Below are 26,831 nucleotides of genomic sequence, written 5' to 3'. Positions count from 1 at the left end.
ATAGTTCCTCATGTTGTGGTGACCCCCAAAAATAAAATTATTTTCGTTGCTACTTCATAACTGTAATTTTGCTACTGTTATGAATCGTAATGTAAATATCTGTGCTTTCTGATAGTCTTAGGTGACCCTGCTAGTGGTTCTCAACCTGTGGGTCGCGACATTAGAAAGGTTGAGAAACAATGCTGTAGAGCCTAAGACCATCGGAAAACACAGATATTTACATTACGATTCATTAACAGAAGCAAAATTACAGTTTTGAAGTAGCAACGAAAATAATTTTATGGTTGGGGGTCACCACAACATGAGGAACTGTATTAAAGGGACGCGGCATTAGAAAGGTTGAGAACCACTGCTACAGGGAACAGCAGATGGCTAAGTAAGACTGAAGGGAGAGCTCTTACCTGTTTCCTCGGAAATTACTTCCCTGTCATGGACATTTGGCCAAGTGATTAAAAAATATCCTATGGTGAGGATTAACCATGAGCATGTGATTTCTAAAAGAAAGAGTGGGGTCTGCTAACATGTTTAAAGGGAACACTTAGTAAAAGCTCATCTCTAAGCAATAAGACATCAATTTATTTAATCTTTAAGATTTTTTTTTCAATAAATGTTTTTCTTTAAATATTAACATGATCATTCTGCTTAGATTGTTAAGAATGCTTTTTATTGTTCCTAAAATTTCCCAGTAAGGTGAAATAAAAGATTCAAAGACATGGAAGATGAAATCTTATATTTATAGCATATAGATTAATTCTCATATATGCATGATCAAATTGTGTCTTTAAATGACAGCTTGATATTTTAAAAATTGTACTTAGAAATGATACTGTGTGCCATTTATTTTAACATTGATATTTTTAGGATTAGCTTTATTAACAGAAGGGATTTTCATGCATTCCTCAATTTTACACTAGTTTTAATATTCACAGTGTTAAGTTCAAATCAAGAAATATTCAAGCCCACATGAGAAATGAATTAAATTAGATTACCCTTTTATATAATTGGGTCAATTCTTTATAGGAGTAAAAAGTTACAATGGGATATAAAAACCTAAATTTCCAACGTTACTGTTAATTCAACCACATGTATTATTTAGGCCACAGGACTGCCCATTAGCCTTTCTTGTCGAAGAGCAATTAATCTCTTGAACCACTTCTCCTCAGCATCAGCTTTCTCAATAAATAACTGAAATAAAAAAAAGAGAAAAATGTTATTGTGTACTAATCACTTGGGTTTGACCTCACATGATGCAAAGCACCTTTATGAAATATATCTTTCAGCACAAGATTTGAATACTGTTTAATTCTGGATGACTTAACTTAGATCATCTATTTGGAATTAATAATGATCAGATAGTTTTGGAGTAAAAGGACTAATATCAACATCATTTGGTTAACAACTTTATACCTTATTTTGTGAAGTTTATTTCCTACAATCTTTCTGAGAGACCGAGTGAAATGACAGCATTTCACAGAAGACAGCAAAGTATGTCCATGACAAGTTCATAGTCAATGAACCATCTAAGCTGAACCTGAATCAGATCTTTTAGTGCCAGATTAAAAACACAACAAAACTCCTCTTTTTGCCTATTTTTCTTAGTCATAGAAATACTTCTCCTAGAAGTCAGGCAACATGAGTTGGACATACCATAGTCAAATACATGTAACAGCTCCAAGTGCTGGGGTGTGTGTGTGTGGGTCACTTGCCTACTTTTAGCAAATTGGAACGTATGAATCCATTTCCTTCAATGGTATTCTTGTCGCCAACACAAAAGGGCAACTGTCTGAATTAATTTCAGTCAACTAGACTTCAACTGACAGTCTTAGGCTTAAGGATCTTACGTTCGGATGAGCCAGAGAATTGTCATCTTGGTACTTGATAGCAGTAGGGATGCTGCTCGGGTCTATTTCTTTTTCATTATTGGGTAGATCAGCAGCTACTGACACTGGTCCTGATGCTGCAGGTACATGCTTCACTTCACTGGCTTCCACTGACTGAGATAAAACAAATATTATTAATTGTATCACAATATACAATTAGAATTCTGCTTTAATAATATTTCTGATTTTGAATAACAATTGCTCAATAGTCTCTTCTGAGATGCAAGTCATCATGAAGAAGCCCTAGGTTATTAAAAAAGAAATAATTACTCCCCAAACAAGCAAACAAATACAAAAACATTGGGAAAATGCTTATCATTTCTTATGATCAGCATAATTTTAAGAAACTGGTACTCTGAGTCCATACTATTGAAAAAAAATATATTTCATATATGTAAACTCTATTACAAAACAAGGTTGCAACAAATCTCCAGCATTTAGTTGGCCTCTTTAGGTATAAAAAGCAAAGCCATAGGTTATTTATTTATTTATTTTTAAATAACAGTCTTACTGAGATATAATTCACATATTGAAAATCATATAGCTTTTAGCATACCCAGAGAGTTTTGTAACCATCCCCACAAGCAACTTTAAAACATTTCATCATCCTTTCCAAAACTCCATACCCATTAGAAGTCACTACTCCCCATTGATTCCCAACCCTTGGCAACCACTAATCTGTCTGTCTTTATGGATTTGTCTATTCTGGACATTTCATATATAAGAAATCATACAATATGTGTTTTATAGTGACTGGCTTCTTTCATTTAGCATAATGTTTTCAAGGCTCATCCATGTTATTCACATATCAGTACTTCATTCAGTTTTATTGCTGAATAATATAGGCACTGTGTTAAGGGCTGGGGACAAAAAGACTAATAAATCATCATTCCTTCCAGGAAGGAGCCAGCATTTTGGTGCTAACTCAGGCTGGTTCCAATATTTCCTTCCCTAAGAAAGGAGAAAGCCAGGGAAGCAGTGATTATCAGCAAGGTTTCAGGGATAATATGAAATGGATTAGATGAGAAGTTGAAATTAAAATAAAAAATGAAGACAATTGGGAGATTAATTCAACTTCTTAGCCCCTTTTCTATACCTATTGGTTCTACACCTATTGTTTTTCAACTTCCATTTTCTTTTTGACCTGTCTACTTCTGAACTCTCACTTCTCTAAATGAAGGGAAAAACAGATTTCACTGAGAAAATCATATAGAAAAAAATGAAATAGGCATGATTGAGTTAATCCTTAGAATAACTTATCTTAGAATTAAAAATCTATCTATTTAACCAGTATTTGTTAAGTACTACTAACTGCTAAGCACTGAGTACACAAAGAGAATAAAATAGTTATGTTCCCTGTCCCAATTGGAGATTACATTTTCCTAATGGGACTGACAAATTACTAACAAATAATAAATAATAATCCTCTATAATAAAGAGCTAATATGCTAATGGTCGTTACGCCCTTACGCCGTAACGACTGATCAGCAGGAGGCTGCGTGTGCAGCAGTGCGGAGCTGCCTAGTTGCTCCAGAGATGGGGCAGAAGTGGGGAGGCGCCCGGAGGAGGCGGGACCATCCCGTGGCGGGGTGGTGGGGGTGAGAGGTAATAGCGCCCCCCTCACCAGTCCTTCGCCACCCACTGCTCGCACGCAGTGTGCCCGCTGCCCACCTGCCAGGGAAAGGAGCGCAGCGTGCACACCGCCAGGAAGCGGTGCTCAAAACTCTGCAGCAGGCACGAGGCTTCCACGCTCTCCTCCGGCACCATGACAGGGTGGAGCCGCTGCACTGCTCTGGAGATGGGGTGGAAGAGAGGAGGCGCCTGGAGGAGGTGGGACCAGCCCAAGGTGACTCCAGGGGCTTGATGTGGCCAGAGAGGTCGGGGGTGGGGCCAGGCACACTGGAGCTCTGGGAGGAGGTTAGGGTGTCAAGGCGGGGCAGTGGGCGGGTGGGAGGGGCACGAGTGGGTGGGCAGGGCTGAGCGATTTCGCGAGCTAGGCCTCTAGTACATATATAAATACAAATAATAACAAGCGACATAAAAATATTTAAAGAAATATTTGTTAAATTTGAATTGGAAGTTTTATTCTTATATTTTGGAGCCAATACTTAACCCCCCCCCCCCCCCCCCCCACCCCAAGGTCTCAAATATTTCTATGACTCCAACATACTGGGCCTAGAAGACTCACAATCCTTATTTAGATGATATTATACTGACTCTTTGTAAAACTGAAGACATAGATTAAACCCAATATTCTGCAAGGGGAAAAATGGGAAGTGTCCTAATCCAGTGAGGTCCAGGACATCACTGTTTGAGTCTATGTTGTTGTGCAGAGACGAGAAGAGCATGCCATTCTGCATATCTCGGCAGTTCTTTGATAGGGCTTAGCTAGGAGACTAGCTGTCTGTATGGAACTGCCTTGAAAAATTGTGGCATGCTGTTATTCTAGTTGCCAAAAGTATGGCAGAGATATTTCATTATAAAAACTAAGTAATCTAATTCTATTTTTTACCTACACTGTACATATTTCTTTGAGAAGTTCTTAGCAAACATAAGTGAAGTTCTCAGAGGTTTGAATCAGAACATGGAAGTTATTATATAATAATACATAATTAAAAATGTGTGAAAACAATCATTAATTGCTTCTTTATTTAAGTGAAGAAAATAAAGAAAATTTGATGATTAAAAAACCCTCAACATGGCCACTATCCAACATCCGGCTTTGAATAATACTGCCACCTGGTGGTTCAGTTTGGAAAAAATTGTTTTCAAATTGTACTTCCAAGTTAAAGAACAAATTACCCTCTTTTTAAACCGAGGCGGATATCTGCCAGATATAACAATTTAAGGGATGAATAATTGGTAATAATATTATTATGGACAGCAGTCTGAAAACAAGCTTCATCTTTTCCCTGATGCTGATGATATACCAGGAGCTATTAGATTACTCACAAGAGAAACATGATTGCGGAGGGTAAACTAGTCCAATCGATAAGTGTTACAGACAGCATGGTGTCTAGCATGTCATTAGTAACAGCCACTTTTCTGGTAACGGCTCCCTAGCTTAATTAGTGGAATTAACATTGCTAAAGACTCTACCAACGGAAAGGGTGGATAGTATAGAAAAGCCTTTTTCAGAGATACAAACTTTATACCAATGAGTGTAGAACTTTCCAGGAGAGAAAGATGTTGAAACTTGGGTCGTGGGTAATTTAGTCCTCAAGAGAGTCTTTGCTATGCATCAGGGATACCCCATCACCTCTCCCATGATCTGGATGAAACAGTACTCAAGATAATTTACCTCCCTGTGCTAAGTAATCTCCTAATAAATAATTCAGCTTTGTGGGCATCCTGAATTCCTACCATATACTGTAGACACAGACATTTTAGAAACTAAAAAAAGAATATCACTTTCTAAACTAAGATTGGTCCTCTGTTTTATATTGCAGTCGAAGTGAATTTATTCATTGTTGGCCCATCACGGCTTTCCTGATAATTTTGAAATGCAGTGACTAATAAAAAGTCCAGTGTTGGGTGGCTAATCCTATTGTACATTCACCAAGTTAAATGCCATCTTCTGAGGCTTTTTAGCATAGTCCCCTGTTGGTGCCACTTACTCTATTTCAATGCCTGCTTTCTTTTTACTACAACAGGGAAGGTTCATTGAGTTCACAATTACTAGACATTTGATAGTAGGAAAAAGAGGCTCTGGAGTTGGACAAATTTGGTTTAGATGCTGCTTCTTGTCATTTACTAGCAGTTTGACCATGTTTAGAAAATTTGCAGAGCTTCAGCTTCCTTAGCTATAAATAAGGGTTATTGGGATATTACATAAATTATATATGTTAAATGTCTGGTATTAATGGTAGCCATTTAAGTTAAATTTAAAAAGTGGGGCTAGGATACAACATTGTTTCTCATAATTTGCTCAATGCTTTAATGTTTTCAAATTGCTGTGTTGAAACAAATTGGTCCAAAGCTGATGCCTATACTGGAAACCAGCAAATTTAAAGCTATATAAAGCTCTGAAGTAATTTTTAGCTATTTGCTAGTAATACAATAGGTCACCAAGCCTCAAATAAGGAGAATTTTAGGGTGTAGAAACCATAAAAAATTACAACAGTCTCTGGTCCAACCAAAATGGGAATCCTTGTACCTACAATTCCTCTTTAGGAAGCCATCGACAACTATACCCCTCAGTGAACAGTGAGAGGAGGAGGTGGGGCTGGAGCAGGAGAAGAGTAAAACAGCTTTCATTTCCGGAGTCTTCCTACGTGCCAGGCACTTGGCTAACTGTTCCACGTACAGTATCTAGCTTATCTTTTAAAGACCTCTGCCATGGGCATTATCCCCATTTGAAGATAAGAAAGCCAAGGTTTAATAAGGTTATATGGTTTAAGGATGTAGATAGTAAAGAGCAGAATCAGAAAGTGTTTCCAAGTCTGTCTGACTCTACATTTTATGCTTTTTGACCACTGCTTCCCAATGGCTAAACCCAAGATGTCTGCAAGTTGGTTTTGCAGGAAAGAAATAAAAATGTTGGTAAAATATCTTAACTAAATACATTTCTAACGGACTCAACTCACAGTGCTGAATTAATAACATTTCTAGGCTATTTTTGCTTCTCTGTCATACTCACTATCCAACCTAAAACTAGCTATTTCTAGGGTTTCCAGAATTGATTTTATTGCTTTTTATGATCATTGTGAAGGGGAAACTGTTTTAAAAATAGTTGAAACAGAAGATGGGTTTCCTTCACATAGATTTAAAAAGGTTCCTTATGGAGGCAGAGGCCGCCGTTCCATCTTGAATCTCTCAGTCATTAACTTATTTATAGATGTAGAATATTTTTGAGTAACTGGTAAGTACACCATGTCTTTGTCATATGTATGTTACTAAAGATTACATGTATTTTCATAGTAAAATGTCTTTTCCTACCAAAGGAACATATATTCCCCAAAGCAGCCTTAATTATGATTGAAAGCACACACAAAATATTCAACAGAAATAAAATGCTAATCAAAGCCCCTTTTACAAGATACCCATTTGGCAAGAGTATAGATATATGTTACTATTTGGGTATAATTTCATTGTTAAAGGCCTATTCTAACTTTTCTCTAGCAATGCGAATTCAAAAAGTTGATACTAGTATATACGCTTGAAAAGAAAATCATGTATTATGTTCATGAAATGCAAATTATTGTTGTAGAACTGTGTTGACATTTTACTTGGTCTTTTCAGTGAATTTTAAAATAAAAATGGCATCAGACACATTTTTACAGTATGTTTTTTGACAAGTTAAACTTAAACTGATTCTCACTGGTTCATTCTCTCTTGCTCAATAACATGCTGAACTCTCTCACCCTACTTCATCTATCTATTAGCAGATGCTCTTACATTTAAGTGAAATCCATTAATAAAGCATCTCTTCAGTTGGAATCTAAAGGTTTATTCATAACACCTGGATGAAAACTTACCTTTTTGACTTCTTTACTTGATCTGAATGTCTGCTGAACAAAAGAATCACTTTCAATGGCTTCAATTTCTTTTACTCTTTTTACTTGTTCTACCAGGGTGGTTTGGTCTAAAAAAAAGTGGGGGGGGGAAGGGGGGAATTGTCAGTGTATTTTGGCATATAAACTTGTTAACAACACTACACCTAAGCAGAGTTCTTTCTTTCTATGAAGTAATTTTGACTCACAAAATTTAACTGGATAAAAAGAAAAATTTAACTGGATGAAAAGCTATAGTTATAGTTAGGCTACAGCAAGAAACTTTTCTTCCCCTAAAATCTGCAAGTATAATGTTCCTACATACTTAGACTCTCACTAAAACCTAAAACATTGCTGAGAAGGCACTGCTATAATGATCTAAGCCAATATGGGCTAATCTGGTGAGAGAACTTTCAAAAAAACAAGTGGAAAAAAAAACAACCCTCATTATTTTGAAAATACACATTAAACTAAAATAAGAGCACAATAAATCCACCTGCACCCACCATCCAGCTTCTATAATCATTAACTTTCTATTATTCTTAATTAATCTATCCATCACACTTCAGTGTGTATGTGTGTGTTTTGGTAGACCTGGAGTATTTAAAGTAAATCCCAGATATCATACCACGTTACCACTAAATATTTCAGTAAGCATCTCAGACAGAAAAAAATTAAAAACAGCACCATAACAATACCACCTTCACATCCAACAATATTACCAACTAGAGGCCCTCTGCACGAAATCCGGGCAAGAGTAGGCCTTCGCAGCCCCAGCTTCGTCCGGAAGGTCATCCGGATGGTAGTTCTACTGTTCGGCCGTTGGGTCGATTTGCATAGTATGCTTTTATTATTATAGATAATTCTCTTAATATCACCTTATACAGTCCATGTTTAATTTTCACATGTCCAAAAACATGTCTTTTTATAGTTGGCTTGTTTGGAACAGGATCCCAACAAGGTCTACACTTGGTCAATAAGTATCTTAAATCCCTTTTAATCACTTCCTATCCACTGTCCTTCCTTTCATTGCCATTTATTTATTGAAGAAACCGGATCATTTATCCTTTAACAATTTCCACATTCTGGATCTGGCTAATTTTTATTTTCATGATGTCATTTGACATGTTCCTTTACCCTTTGTAGTTTGTGTAAACCAGTAGTTAGATCTAGATTCAGTTTCAATTTCTCCTGACCAAGAAGACATCAAAGGCGGTGCTGTGTAATCCTATTACATCATATCAGGATGTGCTTCTCCCACTTTCAGGGAGGCGGAGATTGAGCAGTGGGTCCAAGGTGTTGTCAGCCTGACCCTTCTATTATGAAGTTCTCCAGGACCCTTCCCTGAAAGGTTTTAGCACATATTAATGTTTGTTGCTTAGATCTATCATTTCATTAGAGGTTGAAAATGGTGATTTCTAATTCCATTATCCTTCCTGCATTTATTAGCTCTAATTCCTCTATAATGAAGAAGTTGCCTCATTGACGATTTGGTGATTGTAAAATATAGTCTATACAGGAAAAGGCAGAATATATTTTCAATTATTTCTCTCTATCAATTTTGGTACAAAGATGGCCAATATGAGCTAATATTTGTATTTTTAATGTATTTTAGTCCATGGTAGTTGTTATAATATTTTAAATTAGTCTACCTCTTCAGGTTGGTTTCTGCATCCTTCTGATATGATCCCTAGTAGTTAAGGTTTGAAAAGATGTTCCAGGCTCATTTCATAGTTTCCACCCAGGACTTGAAATTAGCCATATCTCCAAAGAGCCTGGGCTCCTTTTAGTGAGGAACAGGATGGAGAGAGAATAGCCTGGGCAGCAGGGGTGCTCACTGCGACTGGATTGCCATTGCTTCTCAGCCTTTTCAGTGGGTGGGATAGGAAATACAAGTATTCCCTCTGCTTCTCAAAAGTTCCCATCACTCCACTTCACTTTTATAAAAGCTCTACATTAGTACATGCATTTGTTAACTGAAAAATCTGAAGAGGATTTCACTTTTATGGAAAAGGCAAAAGTGAAAATAACATTCAGCTTTTGTTTTTCAGGGAGAGCCAGAGCCAACACTCCCATCTTTGGAAGAATATATTTTCCTACATAAAAGCAAGCACTGTTGGAGTATCATGGAAGAGCTAATAGCTCCACATGCTTTAGAATAAAAGCTCCTGTGGATTTTAATTATGCAATGTACTAATTGAGCATGTGAAATGAGAGAAGATTCTTTGCTCAGCTAATTTATTAATATTAACACATCCCATACCTGTGGATAACATGTTTATTAGTGTTAATATAGCAGAGAAAAATGATAATGTATACCATTCCACATGATCCAACTTTAATTTGCCAATATGAAAACAATTTGTCTGTATAGGTCTTAATTAGCTCACTATTATTTCAAAATCCGTAATTCCCAAGTGAAGTCAAATATTTCTGACTTCAGGATGTCTCAAACGTATCAACTGTTTGACCCTTTGGAATTTTCCTTAACGTATTCTCTCATTTGGATTTACAAAGCACATCATTAGTGTTAAATGTCAGAGGTGAGCACACAAACGGTACTTGATGTATAAAGCTTATAGCGTTCATAGATTTAAATACGGACATACAACCAGCCAGTATGTTTAACAAAACAGCACTGGAGAAATCATAAAGAAAGGAAGGAGAAAGACTGGAGAAAAACAGAGCATGATCTCTGTGTTTTTCAGTGATCATCCAGGACTAACAGTGACAGGCAGAAGGGGAAAGCCAGTTTGCCTGACTTACGATCTGAAAATAAACCAGCAAAGCCTTTTGCCTTTCCATGTGGGAACCATTTTACGGGTGGTATTTAAACTAAAGAGTATGATATTTAAATTAAAGAGTAAAAGTGATGATATTTAAATTAAAGCTTAAGAGATTCGTAGGAGATTTACATTTTCAGTCTCATAATAGCTCAGCTCCATGCTGTCTAAAAACAACAGGCATAAAAATGTTTACATTGCTTCATACTCAAAATTCTAATATCAATGTCCACAAATGTATGTCTTGAGTATAACCCTGTCATTTTTGGAAGCAGAATAAAGCACACTGAAAATATATACTGAATTGTTTTAAATTGAGGTTAAGCTATATATGCCAATTTGTCATTTTAAAATCCTGTGCCAATTTTAAGACTGATAAAAATGTGAGTGAAAACTAGTTATTGTTTATATACTTGGCATGAATGCCTAGCATACAAAGTATCTTGCATTCATCAACCATAAGGTAAAAATAAGTGACAAAGTTACTGGGAGAATTAAAAGTATAGGATTAAAAAATATTAATGTGGTAAATACAGAGGAAACATCTAGCACTTGATACTTTTTGATAAACATACTATTGATAAATATAATGACTTTCATAGGCTGTAAGATGTCAGTAGAAGGGAGACATACTTCATAGCAGTAAAATAACAAATAATGGAGTCAGAAAGCTAAGCCACTACAGACTAAAACAATCAATACTAACTCACTGCATGGAAAATCATTTTGTTCCTTTTGTGATGAAAAATTAAAATCAAATAGTTTATTAGTTACCACTGATGTTATATTATACAAATTAGGCTCACCTGCTACTTCGTTATATATTTGACAATTTTACATGATACAACATTTACAGAATATTCTTTTAAAATGTTATCAAAAGGTATACACATTTAAAATTAGTAAATCAAGATGACAAAGTCCAATATAAACCTTTTATTTGAAAAGACAAAATTTTAATCTGTATGCCATTTATAGATAATAAACATAAACGGATCTCTAAACTGGCAGCAGTGCTAGGCTGAACACAGCAGATGGCACTATTACCCAAGACGTAATCATGGGATAAAAGAATGGGAGTTTCATGAAAGGTTTCTCACTCATGAAAATCTCATCTTCAACAGACTCCTTTTGAATATTAATATTTTATGAATTTATCCAAAGTTAAAATGCATTTTATGTTACAAAGAGTTTGGGTTGGTTGGCCTCATAGTTACTGAGTTACTTATGCTACTTTTCTCTTCTCTTCCAGGAAAAAAAAATTTATAAACCAATAGCACTGTTACAAATCCATGAATAACACAAAAGGATTTCTTCAGTTTAAACTGACTTAAATTTTCATCAAGAATGCAAATATCCTTGAAATCCCTTTTTAGAGTAAGATATACATACTGAACACAAAACGTGCAGGTACTGAAACGTGAGGCATTTTCAAGAATGAAGAAAGCAAACAGCATCAAACTGGCTATTCAATGAATGAATGAATGAATGAATGAATGAATAAATAAAGCTATTCAAGAAAATCTATAAACAAATAAAACATCCCATAAAACTTACTTGAAATTCTAGTTATTAAAATAATTTCTTATGGGCACAAATTTTAACAGAAGACAGCCACTGCTTTCTCTTTTAAAACAAAGCATACAAAGTACATGTCAGAAATTCATCCAACCCTAACATTTTCAGGTTGTCTTCTTAAGTCCCATATCCCTGGGCATAAATTTTCAGAACTGATGTCCACAAATAATTTGGAAGGTGAGAAAACGTATTGAGTAGAAGGTGGCTTGTTTGTTAGTCTTCTGGAAGCTTATGACACAGAACCAAGCTACTTATGTTGATGAGGCTCCTGAAGTGTCTCTAACAGCAAACCCCCTTGGACAGAGAAAAGGGGTCTCTTCCATAATTTGTTTGGCTTTCCCCATCGGTTGCCTTGCACTGATATTAATCTCTTCATGAGTGAAAGCTTTATTTCTCCAACTACAGGGGACATACCTTTTTGTGTCAACTTAGGACTTAGTGTAGTATGTTTTATTATTTAGTAAGCTGTCAATAAATATTTGTTGAAAAAGTAAAAATTAGAGGACTTAAAGTAACCATTAAAAAAAAACTTCATGGGGATTGTCAAATATCAGAAGTTTCTGTAACTTACTTATAAAATTAAATGTTTTTGCATAGTAAACATAGTCAATAATCCTAATATATAAAAAACCAGGGGCTGTCACGACAAAAACAACTGGATGGACAACCGAACAGCAGGCTGCGTGGGGTGACAAGGTTGGCAAGGGGGTGGGGGCAGTTGGGGGCGACCAGGTTAGCAGGGGGGTCAGTTAGGGGCGATCAGGCCAGCAGGTAGGTGAGCAGTTAGGAGCCAGTGGTCCCGGATTGTGAGAGAGATGTCTGACTGCCGGTTTAGGCCCGATCCCTGGCCTAAACCCTTCTTCCCTCCTTCCTTCCCTCCCCCTCTCTCTTCCTCTCTTTTTTCAAATATTTGAGCCCATTCAATGTACCAGGCATTTTCAGATATGTTAGGGTTTAGAAACAAGAATTTCGTCTCTTATGAGCTTATGTTTTAATCAGGGAGACAAATAATAAACATGTAAATACACAATATAGTATCAAGGAAAATAGAGCAGGGTAGAGGGCTAGAAAGGAGGAAGGGCACTATTTCAGATTGGTCACCAGGGAAGAACTCTCTGACAAGATGATATTATAGCAGAGAAAAGAATCATGTGAAGGAACAAGTTGTGAAAATCAGGGAGAGGACACCTCTGTGTTCAGTACGGGGCTAAGGAAGCTAATTTAGTAACTGTACTACAGACATGGAAGTTGGCTTAAAAGGTTGCATATAAACTCAATTGCTGACCATATGGTTTGAAGATGGCAACCTTTTTTCATCTGGTAGTAACTAGCTTTAGCTCACACTTCTTGCAGCATCACTTGTGGTGTGGCAGCCTTGTGGGAATGATCGGAAGAGGAAGCGGGGACAGGCCTGTGCATATCTTTGAGGAGGCACAAAAGGCCCAGCTGGATGTCATCACCCACCAGGACACTGGAGTCCATCCTGACTCACTGAATGCTACAGGGTGAGTGGGGAAGCAGTGCTCTGCTGATGCACGGCCTCCCAGGCTCCAGTGATTCAAGAGATGGGAAGTCATGTCACTTCCTAATGGATGTCTAGTAAAACGAACTGCCCAAAATGGTAGTTGTATGGTAGACATCGTGTTACAAAACAAACATGTTTTCGTTTACTGTCCATAGGTCGACAGGCACTTTGTTTTGATCATCAGTATTTGGAGTGCTTTGCTAGTGAGTAAGGTCATAGAGGCTAATTTTTCATTTAAATGGCTGTTAAAAAAGCCAGATGAGCTATTCTGGTAGCAGAAGTAATAATTGCAGCAGTAACAAAAGTTTACATTTATAGCAGTCTGCTGAGCTAAGCATTTCACATGAACCACCTCATTTAACTACCATGAGAGAGAACAATTTTCAATCCCATTGTACAGATGAGAAACCGAGGCTAAGTAACTTAAGCCAGGGTCATTTGACTAGTTAGCCATATAAATGAGATCCAATCTCTGAATTGTGATCCAGTCATTATTTCCTGGTGAAATAAATTCTTTTTTTTTTTGAAATAAATTCTTGACCTGCTAAACAACAAATCATTTTTTCCTCCTTCCCATCCATTTATAAGAAATAGCAACAGTTCTTTGTCTTGTTCTTATTCTACATTTTAATGCTATTCATTCAGTAAAATGCAATGTAGTTTTATTTGTAGAGGAGATGCCATATAAATTATCTTGGTCTTTTGGTATTATATTGAGCTAGATTACAGATGTATATTTTCAGAATCTTTCACATTTGAAAAAGTTTTAAAAAATTATATGCCACATTCCAAAAACCTTTATTAATAAATAAGAAAAATAAAATCTTTAGGAAACCAAGCATTCTTTCACTTAAGCATGAAATCAACTTGAGTAAATTACCACTTCAGAGTTGTTCTGTATCTATTACATAACATTGGTGTTACAAAAATCTAGAATAGTTTTTGAGAATTTGGTTAAACCAATAATCACTATGTAGTCCAACTACAGAGACTACTGCCTTACGCTTGTTTCAAATGTAATAAACACGGGTAGTCAAATCCACTTCAATACAGTGGTAAGAAATAATCATTCCAACAAAGCTAGAGCTACTGGAAGTTTTCTCATTTTAATAGGATAGAAGAAATACAATTTGAGGTATACAAGATTAACAGGGCAGAATACAAACTCTGAAGTTGCCATTTGCTGTCCATTTTAATTCTACAATTCTTATTGACTCTAATTAAAATTCAGTAGATGGAAGTGCTGTATGTTTGTAAGGAACTTGCAGTGAATGCTGTCTGCCAGCCATCTCCAAACACCCCATAACCACACACAGCTCGCCTGTCAGGAGAGCTAACACAGACATCGCAGGGCACACCACATTTGTCACTGTGGCTAATATCAGAGATACGCAGCTCTTTTTTCTTAGCACACAAAAGCAAGATATGTAATTCAATGCTCAATTTACCCTTGTCTCGCAGGAGATTTTTCCCCGCTAATTGATAGAAATTAAGCCATTAATCAAGCCACTAGCCATCATTCAAACCAGAGAAGATGAATACAAACTTTCATCATAACCACCTTCCCCATTTTAGTGTTCATTAGCATTAATTTTTAATGCAATTATGCTATTCTTTTACGCTGAGCTCATAAATTACTGCTCTTTTGTTGCTGGCTGGCCTTGTAAAATCCAAACTAATGCTTTGTGCTCTGATCTTAAAGGCAATTACTAGGTTCTTCTATCTTTTATATCTTTGCATCCCCAATAACCTTTATATATAATGAACACCCATGAATGACTATGCCTGTTTGCTATTTTAATGCCTCTATATAAATCTCTGAACATATAAATGTAGTCAAGTGCATGTACAACTATATATACACACATAGACATACCACATATATCACAAAATATAAATACTATTATAAATATAGGATCTCACAAATTCATATTGTAGTTTATGTTCAAATATAAAGACTTCATTATGGTTTCTTATCATTAAAATGTAATGCATTATTATATTAAAGTTATAATTTTTATAACAAAGAAGAGAGAGAAAATAGAAACAGTGGCTGGCTATTATAAACATTTGTAGAGTCAAACAACTACTAAAAATAGAAAGAATGATTATGAAATATCAAAATTCTTTAGTTCTTTACCTAGGGTTATTGTTTTATGTTTAAATCCTTACTTTAAAAAATAACTGCTGAAACCTGAAAATTAATGATATGAAAATGAAGAGTACTGGAAAATAAAAAGAACCATTTATCCAAAAAGATGTTTTAAGCACATATAATAATTTCATATTCTTATGTTTTACAAAGTGGATGCATCAGTTTATTAGAGGGTGGTAACAGTAGAATGCAAAGACAGAATTCCAGAAACAAAAATACTGAACCAAGAGGCAACATCTACTCAGTCCTCCATCCCAGAAAAGGTAGGTAAGATGGACTCTCCAGAGTCTCCCAAAAGCATTGGTTATGCTCATTCCTGGGTGCAGAGGAGATGAAAATCTACAACTCTCTTCTTGTATTATCCCAGTAATGCCTTATTATGTGTTTGCAGGTTATGTTCTGGCCTCCCCCTAGCAAGAGAAAGGTTGCATATGTGGCAGTCATTAATGAAATAAAACTGAATGGGGAAATGTCAGTAGTACTGGTGTTGGTGCCAGCCAAGTCACCTTTTGGAGATACACAGCTGTTGCCTACCCCTAACACTATAGGATAGGGGTAGGGCAGTGGTCGGCAAACTGCGGCTCGTGAGTCGCGGTTTGCCGCTCTGTTGACTAATGAGTTTGCTGACCACTGGTAGACTAAATGTTACCGTGTAGTTGGAAGCTGTGAGGATTAGGCAATTGTGGCATATTGTGTGCAAAGAGGTAAAGGATAGTATATGACAGTGGTAGGCAAATTCATTAGTCAACAGAACCGCAGTTTGCCGACCACTGGGGTAAGGAGTAGAGAGTATATTCAGGAGTTGTTCAAAACCAAAAAAGGATTTGAGCCATTAACTTATCCTACCTAATAAAAGAGTAATATGCATATTAACCATCACTCCGCTACACCCACAAGCCATGCCCACCAGCCACGCCCATCAGCCATTCAGAGCGAGTATGCAAATTAACCCCAACCAAGATGGCTGCAGCCACAGAGAGCAGGAGGGAGATTTGGGTTTCCCTGGCAATGGAGGAAGCCAAGCTTTCCACACACCCTGGCGGGCCCAGGCCTCCACTCAAAGTTTCAATTATAGAAGGTAAATAAATTCCAACAAAAATGGCGGCAGCCACTGAGCTGGAAGAGCAGGAGGCTAGGGTTGCCCCGGGCGATGGAGGAAGCCAGGCTTCTGCAGCCCTGGCTGGCTCAGGCCTTCACTCCAGGCTACAAAGTCTCAATTATAGAAGATATATAAATTCCAACAGAAATGGCTGCTGCCACAGAGTGAGCAGGAGGCTTGGCTCCGCTCCAGGCTACAAAGTTTTAATTGTAGAAGATAAATAAATTCCAGATACCAGGGCCTCCGCTTGGGTTGCTGGGGGGTGTGGCTGGCCTGCAAACCACCACAGGCTGCCCCACGCCCCAAGGGAACCCCCACCCTGATCCGGGACACCCTTCAGGGCAAACCAGCTGGCCCCCACCCATGCACCAGGCCTCTATTCTATCTAATAAAAGAGTAATATGCAGATTGACCATCACTCCAACACACAAGGTGGCTGCCCCCATGTGGTCAAAGATCCTGCCCCCATGTTGACACAAGATGGCCACCACAAGATGGCCAGCAGGGGAGGGCAGTGGGGAGGGACCAGACCTGCAAGAGAGGGCAGTTGTGGGCAATCAGGCAAGCAGGGGAGGGCAGTTGGGAGGCACCAGGCCTGCAAGGGAGGGAAGTTGAGAGGGACCAGGCCTGCAAGGGAGGGCAGCTGGGGGCGATCAACCCTGCAGGTAAGGGCAGTTAGGGGTGACCAGGCCAGCAGAGGAGGGAAGTTGGGGGCAAACAGGCTGGCAGGGGAGCAATTAGACATCAATCAGGCTGGCATGGGAGTGGTTAGGGGGTGATCAGGCTGGTAGGCAGAAGCAGTTAGGGGCAATCAGGAAGGCAGGCAGGCGAGCATTTGGGAGCCAGCCTCAAGGGGTCTCAGATTGGAGAGGGTGCAGGCTGGGCTGAGGGACACCCCCCACCCCCGTGAACGAATTTCGTGCACTGGGCCTCTTGTCTATATGTATAAAGAGCCAGGGTCTAAAATGACTGAAGGCTTGACAGAATGCCAAGACTGCCCACACAGCAGGCGAGCTTGCTGAACTGCTGACCTCTCAGAGAGAGAGAGAGAGAGAGAGAGAGGCGGGGTTGATCAGCAGTGGCCTCACCAGCAGCCATGCCTCTCTCTCTCTCTCTCTCTCTCTCTCTCTCTCTCTCTCTCTCTCTCTCTCCCCCCCAGAGGTCATCAGTTCAGCCCGCTCGCCAGCAGCCTGGGGCGTCTTCAGATCAGCCCCGGCTCCATGATCAGGCCTGGAGATAGGCCCAGAGATGCTGACTGGCATAGAAACCAACCAATCAGAGTCAAATCTGGGTGAATTGCCAGGAGCCAATGGCTGCCTCGGAGCAGGGCTTTTGACGCTGACTGGCATAAAAACCGACCAATCAGAACCAAATCTGGGTGAATTGCGAGGAACCAATGGCTGCCTAGGAGGCAGAGCTTTTGATGCTGACTGGCATAGAAACCGACCAATCAGAACCTACTCTGCGTGAACTGTGAAGGCAGAACCTAAGGTGGGGGCTGAGGAGGGGTTTTAAGGGCAATAGCTGTTTGGTGTAAGGTGTAAGAAAGTGATTCAATTTTTTAATGACTGGTTTGGCAGTATAGTGCATATGGCTGGCTATCAGTTCTGATATAGGGATTATGTGTTTTGTCTGCCAAGAGCATCTCCTCCTGCTGAAAATGGCTCCTCCCCTGCCACCATTTAAGCAATCTTATCCTATATAATCTATCTATACTAATAAAAGGGTAATATGCTAATTAGACTGGGTCGACCAGCCATCTTCCAGACATCCGACTTCCTTCCGAACAAAGCCATGGTGGTGGGGGCCAACACAGAGGCAGTTAAGGGCGATCAGGCCGGCAGGGGAAGGCATTTGGGGGCAAGATCAGGCCAGCAGGGGAGGGATGTTGCGGGTGACCAGTCCGGCAGGGCAGAGCAGTTGGGGGTGAGATCAGGCTGGCAGAGGAGGGCAGTTGGGGGCGAGATCAGACTGGTAGGGGAGGGCAGTTAGGCAGGCAGAGAGGTTAGGGGTGATCAGGCAGGCAGAGGACAAGGTAGGGGCGATCAGGCCGGCAGGGGGGCAAGGTAGGGGTGATCAGGCCAATAGGCAGAGGGGTTAGGGATGATCAGGCAGTCAGGCAGAGGGGTTAGGGGTGATCAGGCAGGCAAGCAGGTGAGTGGTTAGGAGCCAGTCGCCCTGGATTGCAAGAGGGATGTCTGACTGCCAGTTTAGGCCCAATCCCTGTGCCCCAAACTGGCAGTTGGACATCCCCCGAGGGGTCCCAGATTGGAGAGGGTGCAGACCGGGCTGAGGAACCCCCTCAGGGCAAAAATTTCATGCACTGGGCCTCTAGTTAAGATATAAAGAAGGTGATGATTAGCTTGCCTTATCTTATGTTTCTTTTCATGGCTAGTTATTAGATTTCACCTTTAATAGGAAGTTATACATGAGTTAGAAGCAGTGAGGCTTAATTCTACAGGGACTTGATTCGCTGAACCAGGGGGCTTATATGTCAGGATAAGTAGACAGCCTAAACTCAAGTCTTTTGTGATCATTCCTTCATGATGTCAGAAGTAATATAGGCACCTCCATACATGTATTGAACATTTAAGTTGTTGGTATAAAGTTGTGAGTTCTAATCCTTTTCTTTTTTTTTTTTTTTTTAAAGATATATATATTTTATTGATTTTTTACAGAGAGGAAGGGAGAGGGATAGAGAGCCAGAAACATCGATGAGAGAGAATCATCGACCAGCTGCCTCCTGCACACACCCCACCAGGGATGTGCCCGCAGCCAATGTACATGCCCTTGACCGGAATCGAACCTGGGACCTTTCAGTCCGCAGATCGACGCTCTATCCACTGAGCCAAACCGGTTTCGGCTAATCCTCTTCTTATAAGAATTTTGTGTTTGGCTCAGGAGCTTAAAAAAAAAACAGTCCATGGCATCACATTTCCCTGATCAATTGATGAAAATGTTGGGGTTCAGAAACCGAAATTGAAGTTAATTCACCCAACATATATTTAGTGACTTTTTATGCCAGGTGCTAGACTAGGTGCTAATGATTTCTGGTGGAAAATTACTTGCTTTTTGTCCTCACAGAGTCCATGGGCAAAATGGAGCTAACTTTTATTTAGAATTTTTATTTGCAGGCAGTTATAAGTTGGTAAGAATAGGTATTTGTTGTGCTTACAAAGTGCTTTTGCACATTTTATTTCACTAGGTCCTGAAACAGATATGATTTCTGGTAAAAAATGATATCCCCATTCTTCAAATCAAATATTTGATACTCTGATAATTTAAGAGATACTATGAGAGGCAGAGTTTGGATATCAAACCAAGTCTTTGTACGCTTCCCATTGCACCAGGTGCTCCTTAGACTTCGAATCTCCAATAGCCTATATGATGAATAGTTTATGATTGCTTTTACTAATTTTAAATGCTTATCAAATTTATACAATTTTGATCTTTTAAACAGAGCAGGCCAGGGAGAATGGTAGTGGATGATAGAAGATATTAATTTCTCATTCTTAAAAGCAGAGTATAAGGTTTGAAGAAACCATTATATATTTCAAATTGCTATTTAAAAAATTAGCTTTCTTGGGGTATTATTTATGTATAATAACAACACTCACTTAAAGCATCGAATTCAATAAATTTTGACATATGTATACACCATGTCACTAATGCCACAACCCAGATATAGAATATTTCTATTACACCAAAAATTTATTTGTGCCTCTCTGTGGTCAATCTCTATCTGTATGCCCTGATTCCAGACAATCACAGATCTGCTTTCTGCCAGTGTATATTAGTGTGCATTTTCTGGAATTTCATATAAATGGCATACTCTTTCTCATCTGATGTCTTTCACTCAGCATATTTTTGTGATAGCTCCACGGTGTTAGGGACATCTATTGTTTGCTCTTTCTATTACTGGTAGAATTTCATTATATGAGCTAGAGGCCCAGTGCACAAAATTCAAATTAGTGCACTGGTAGGGTCCCTAGGCCTGGCCGGCGACCAGGACCAATCGGGGCCTTCTGGCTGCTGGCCTGGGCCTTCCTTCTCCTGGCTGCCGGCTGCCGGCTGGGGCCTTCCTTCGTTCTGCACCACCCCCTGGTGGTCAGCGCATGTCACAGCGAGTGGTTGAACTTCGGGTCGCTCGAACTCCAGAGGGGACAATTTGCATATTAGCCTCTTATTATATAGGAGGATATCCATAATCTGTTTATCCATTCACGTGTTGATGGGCATTTGGGTTGTTTCCAGTTTCTGGCTTTTGAGAATAAAGTTGCTATAATATTGATGTAGAAGTTTTTGTGTGGACATATGTTTTCACTTCTTTTGGGTAAACATGTACTATTGAAATGGCTGGTTATATGGGAGGTTTGCATTTCTCTGATGACTAGAGATATTGAGCATTTGTTAATGTACTATTGACCATTCACTACTTTTTAAAAATGTATTCAAATCTTTTGTTCATTATTTAATTAGGTTGTCTTATTATTATTGAGTTCTTTACGTATAATGAATATACATCCTTTGATAATATGTATTGCCAATATTTTCTCCCATTTTGTTACTTGCCTTTTTGTTTTTAATGGTGTCTATTAAAAAGCAAAATCTTTTTAAATTAAAGAAGTCCAACTTATCATTTAAAAAATAATTTGTGCTTTCTGTGTCTATCAAAAGAATATTTGCCTACCTCAAGGCTGCAAAGATTTTCTCCTATATTTTCTTCCAGAATATATAGTTTTAGCCTTTATATTTAGGTCTACAATACATTTCAAGCTAATTCCTATGTATGGTGTTAATGCTCATTTTCCCCCATAAGGCTATCCAGTGTTTTTAGCACCATTTATTGAAAATGGTTTCTTCTTCTCATTGAACTGCCTTGGTAGTTTTTCCTGAAAATTAATTGGTCATATATATGAGGGTTGATTTCTGGTCTCTAGTCTGTTCCATTTATCTATATTCTATCCTTAACAGTAATCCATAGTCTTGATTACTGTAGTTTTATGGTAAGTCTTTAAATCAGAGAGTATAAGTCATCTGACTTTGTTCTTTTTAAAAACTGCTTTGATTATTCTATGTTATTTGCATTTTTTAGTAGAAACTTTGCTCCTAACAATGTATATTGAATTTTAGCATTACGATGCAAAGTATAATACATAATAAAATTCAGTTTCAGGGATAAGTTGAAATACAAATGATTACTAAAATTAGATACTCTCCAAATATTAGTTTGTTAGGCACAACACTTAAAATAAGAAAAGAAAACATTGCCAATTAATTAAATAAACTTTAAAAATAGTTTCTGGGACTGACCAAGTTGTAAAAATGTTATTTATCACAAACAAATGCTGCTATTTTACATTTTATTTCTTCTCATTTTAAAATAAAAAACTGAGCCACATTCATGCTACTTCATTATTATGAAATAATAATGTTTTAAATGACTAAAAAATGTTGATGGCAAGATTTTGTTTTGTTTTTGTCAATGAATGTAGTTTACAAAATATAAACCACAGGTGTAACTGATAAAAGGAAAACCAAAAGGGAGAATAAAGAATGACTAATAGAAGAAGCAATTTTTCAGGGATTGTAAAGAACCAAGAGTGTGTGTGTGTATTGATTCTAGAGAGAAGAAGGGGGAAAGAGAGAAACATCGATTGGTTGTCTCCCGCAAGCACCCTGAATGGGGATCGAGCCCACCACCTTTTGGTGCGAGGGACGAGGCTCTAACCAACTGAGACACACCGGCCAGGTGTGTATATGTTTAAGAGTCTGAATTACTTGGAGAAATTCTAGCTGCACAGGAAACAGAACTGGGACATTTAGGTCCCAAACCAAATGGATGAATAATCTCTACTCCTCAACTATTATTTAAGAAGCAACACACATATGCATCCTAACTTGAACTCTGAAGTCTGAAATTATAATTTTTACTCTATTTGGTCAGTCATTTTGCCAAAACTTTGTCCATATTACTGTTTTTCCTTCAAGAAATGTAAATAAGACTCTTGGCTTTTAATCAAGAAAAGCCCTAAAAGCCACAGTATCTGTTATTAAAGTAGTGCGAGGCTCTGTGTGTTTCTGTATGTTGAAATAGTTGGTCAAGCTGCATCGAGAAATTGATATGATTATTATTTGGTTTAATTTATTGCTGTTAACTTTGGACAGGCCTGAAATCTCCTCTACAATGTTATGAAAATTATATAATAGTCATAGCTATGAATTATAATACATAACTATATAATTTTTTCAATTAAAATATTATGGTGAGATAGCCCAATGATTGGATATTTTAAATCCTACTTTAAAAGAGGGTAGCAAACATTTAAGTTGGAACTCTCACGTCAATAACGATCATACCTCTTATAAAAATGGAGAACATTTCCATATTTTAGCCTGTTTCCATTACATTGATATCAATAAAGCAAATCATACCCAATTCCTACATTTACCGTATTAAACTGAGACATAAGTAGAGCTATTCAGCTAAGATGATGAGCAAAATATAAACAAAGAAATAAAGAAATTAACAGATGGGAAATGAGATACATAATTTAGCACATTCCTCTGTGACTTTAAGAGAAATCAGCTTTAAGAACAAAGTAATATTAACCATTCATTTGCTTCTAATAGTGTTTTTTTTTTTATGACACACACAATGCTTTAAGTCATGAAGTTGTAAAATAATAGGTAATCTAGCTCTATTACAGATAAAGTAAGTGACTGAAGATTATTATTCTTAAATTTTAGCCTCACAACTAACTATACTATCATTAGCAAGTCTTCCCATTAAATTTCTAACTTCTTAGTTAGATATGGGATCTACCAAAGTGCAAATATCATCTAAGGATGGAAGAAGCACTTTAGCAGAAATGAGCTTATTGTTCCAAAGAAGAGAACAGGCCCTGTAGGACTGATAAATTTAGAGGAAGAAAAAAATTCAGGAGATAAGGAACTGATGATGGAAAGATCAGGATTGTGTGGGAAGTAAACCCTGGGAATAGGGTAGGAAGATGTGAGCAGAGGGGGCAGTACAAAAAAAAAAAAAAAAAAAAGGAAGTGTGATGGTGACAGAACAGTTAAGACAGTTCTGAATCTAAGCAGATCTGCCAGTGACAGCCCAGTGGGGGAGGGCAGTGGCTCTAGGGCATCATTTCTAACCACAGGAACATCCCTTCTGAACAATCTATTCTTCACACATTTTAATGCTTATGGATGCACATCAATTACCAATATGTGATTGGTATTTTAAAGAACTGTGATCTTTGGGAATAGGGAGATGGCAGTGCTAGTGGCAATCATTTTGTAGTATTTCAAAATCTGAGCAGAAAAATCTATAATGGATCTATACAAGTGGAGAAATTTATAAGCCTCTTAAGGTGTATTTGCCCATGTGTAGTACCTATAACGGAAATAACCAGAAAATATTAGTTATGTTGGATATAAGCAAACTTTGAATAAAAAATGTAAAAACAATACGAATAAAATTCTAATGCATGAACACTTAGATTGACTACAAATATAAATTTTACACACACACACACACACACACACACACACACACACACACACACACACACTTCTGGGCCTGCCTACTTAAACTCATTTAACAAACCCAAACTGTTATCATATAAAAATATTAGTACTAAAAATAAACCTTTGAAAATGAAACCACTGTGAATCCACAGTTAATTTTAAATATTTCAAGTAGAGTTTGTACAGACTGACTCAGGGCTTGGTCCTGGCAGCCAGATGGACAGAGGAGGTCAATGATCCAGAATCAGTGAGACAGCGATTAGTCAGACAGCAAAGTAAGTCCCTGGAAGCAATTACTGTCAGACACGTCAGAAAGCCATTGGACCAAAATTGTCCGAAAATTGATTCAGAAGATAAGTTTCAGTGTCTCCCTGCTGCCCCTTTCTAAAAATCTTATTTAGTAAATACATTCATAAAGCCAGTCACTACCTCAAACAATAATTACTCACTGCAAAAAGTCTTTGTTTCAAAAGTGATGATTGAAGGAAGGTTCTTCTAAAGAAGACAAGTTTACTGATTGCCAGGGAGAACGTATTTATTTCTTTGTGTCTGTCCAGTCTGAGATACTGCAAAGCTGTAAGCTCTAAGAGAATCTGATCTGGTTCAAAAGGTTATCAACCATCCTGAAAGTTCTTCTACAAAACAGCAGTGGGCCAAACCAGCAGGCATTAGGGAACCAAACATGTGTGACAGTCCAACAAAAATAGTGTTTGGATCATACTAAGCATTCACAAAGAAATACAGTAGGTATTTGCTGAGTGATGGGTTGAATATAGGCTATTGCTGCTAAAGAATGTGGCATTCCTTTGTTGGGGAGGGAAACTCCTTCTCTCTTTTTGGGAACATGGCAGATACTTGTTTATTGCCCTCAAGAATTGCCTAAGAGTACTTAAAAGAACCTTTCACTGTCCTTGGAACTACAAGATGATGAGCTTTATAGGAGCAGGGTTGTATTTCTATTTCCTCTCCAACCCATCATTCAATAGAAGTGGCCACTTCCTCATTCTTGAAACTTTTTCATTTGACTTCTATGATACCATACACTCCCGATTTTCTTTCTTCTCACTGGTCACAATTCCTCATTTCCCTATCCTGGCCCTTCTATATGTTAGGTTTTCCCAACATTCAGTCTGGGCTCCTCCTCTTCTCTATCTTTAATCTCTCTCTATGTGACCCATAGCTATAAATACCATCTATAGGCTGATAAACCTCAAATCTTTAGGTCTAGTCTTTGACATCTTTACCAAACTCTAGACCCTGATTTTTCTCTTACCCCCTAAATTTAAACGATCACTTTTCATTTGCTTCCTATCACATTTAGAATACAATTCAAACCCCATACTCTTACTTAACAAAACCCTACATCATCTGGCTCCAAATCTCTAAACCTTGCCCTAGTCACACTGTCCTTCTTTATGGTTCTCAAGCATTCTAAACGTGCTTGCCCTTAGGTTCTTTGTGGGAGCTGTTCTCTCTACCTAGAATGTTCTTTGCATGGCAAGTCCCTTCTTAGTGTTCAGATTTAGTTTAAAAGCCAGGTCCTCAGGGAGGCCTTCCCAGAGCACAGTCACTCTCCAGTACAACAAGAGTAACCAGTGAACTGAGCAGCTATTAGAGGAGTGTAAGCAAGAGATGATGACTACCCAGATCAGGGGTACCAGAGACGATGGAGACATATTTTAGATGAAGAATTACCAAGAAATTTCTTTAGGGTGAAGGAAAGGGAGAAATCAAGCTGATTTTCACTTTTTTTGATCAAGTAACTAAATAAAAGGCAGTACCATTTACTAAGACGAAGAAAACTTAGAGGTGCAATTAAGAGTTCAGTTTTAATGATGATGACATTGAGATGCTTGTATGTTAAGATATTTATCTGGAAGTAATACGGACACACAGGAAATTACTCCAATGGGAAAATGATAAATTCACCTCAGGAGAAAAATTATAGCGATAGAAAAGAACCAAGTTCCAGTGAAAGCCAACACTTGGATATTGGGTAGAAAGAAGAGATAGTACTGGCCAGAGCTGGCAGGAAAATCAGCTACTTATTATAAAGTGAAAAAGGGGGTGTTTCATAAAGAATGGTATGATAAATTGTGTTGAATGCTGCTGCCAAGTTGAATATGATGAGGGAAATCACACTAGATTTGACAAATTAGAGAGTATAGATTATTTTAAAAAGAGCAGTTTTGTCTTTCACCCACTGGCTTATAATAAACTGATGAACAAAATAGAAACAGAGGCATGGATACATGGAACAGACTGACAGCTGTCAGAGGGGAGGGGGAAGGGGGTACTGGATGAAAGATGGTGAAGGGATTAGTCAAAGAACATATATGCATAACACATAGACAAAGACAACAGTGTGGTAATAGTGAGGTGGGGGGAGGGTGGCAAAGGCGGGGAGGGTAATGGGGACATCTGTAATAGTGTCAACAATAAAAATAAAATTAAAAAAAAAAGAGCAGTTTCAATGGAGTGATATGGTAGGTCATTTTGGAGAGGGATGATGTTTAAATAAAGACTTTTGTGTCCTAGATAATGGAGGATAAGATTCTCTAAATGATACTTCTGGTGACTACGACAACAAATAATGCTGGATAGAATATTTTTAAAAATCAAATTAAATGTATTGCTGAGATCACATAAAGTAAGAAATCCACAAATATAAAAAATGAAGTGAATAAGTCCTAGTTGTCCTCTAACTCATAAATAGGATCATTTGCAAAAATAAATGTTTTTATGAACTAATAAAATAATAGTGAATGCAAATTATAATTGAA

General features: G+C 38.0%; 1 protein-coding gene across 1 annotated transcript in view; it reads right to left on the bottom strand.

The window, feature by feature from the left end:
• Positions 1-696: 696 nt before the first annotated feature.
• The window catches only part of RSRC1 (arginine and serine rich coiled-coil 1), a 326,093-nt gene continuing 299,958 nt past the window's right edge, over positions 697-26,831 (bottom strand). The window contains exons 8-10 of the mRNA XM_054713673.1: positions 7,358-7,464; positions 1,842-1,994; positions 697-1,185 (exon numbers count right to left, since the gene is read on the bottom strand). Of these exons, the coding sequence (XP_054569648.1) occupies positions 1,093-1,185; positions 1,842-1,994; positions 7,358-7,464 (353 nt within the window). The 3' untranslated portion in view covers positions 697-1,092. The remainder of the gene's footprint in view (positions 1,186-1,841; positions 1,995-7,357; positions 7,465-26,831) is intronic.

Source organism: Eptesicus fuscus, chromosome 3 (assembly GCF_027574615.1).
Source record: "Eptesicus fuscus isolate TK198812 chromosome 3, DD_ASM_mEF_20220401, whole genome shotgun sequence".
Classification (NCBI taxonomy): Eukaryota; Metazoa; Chordata; class Mammalia; order Chiroptera; family Vespertilionidae; genus Eptesicus; species Eptesicus fuscus.
Note: the sequence above shows the minus strand (reverse complement) of the source record. Positions and strands in the feature narration are given on the sequence as shown.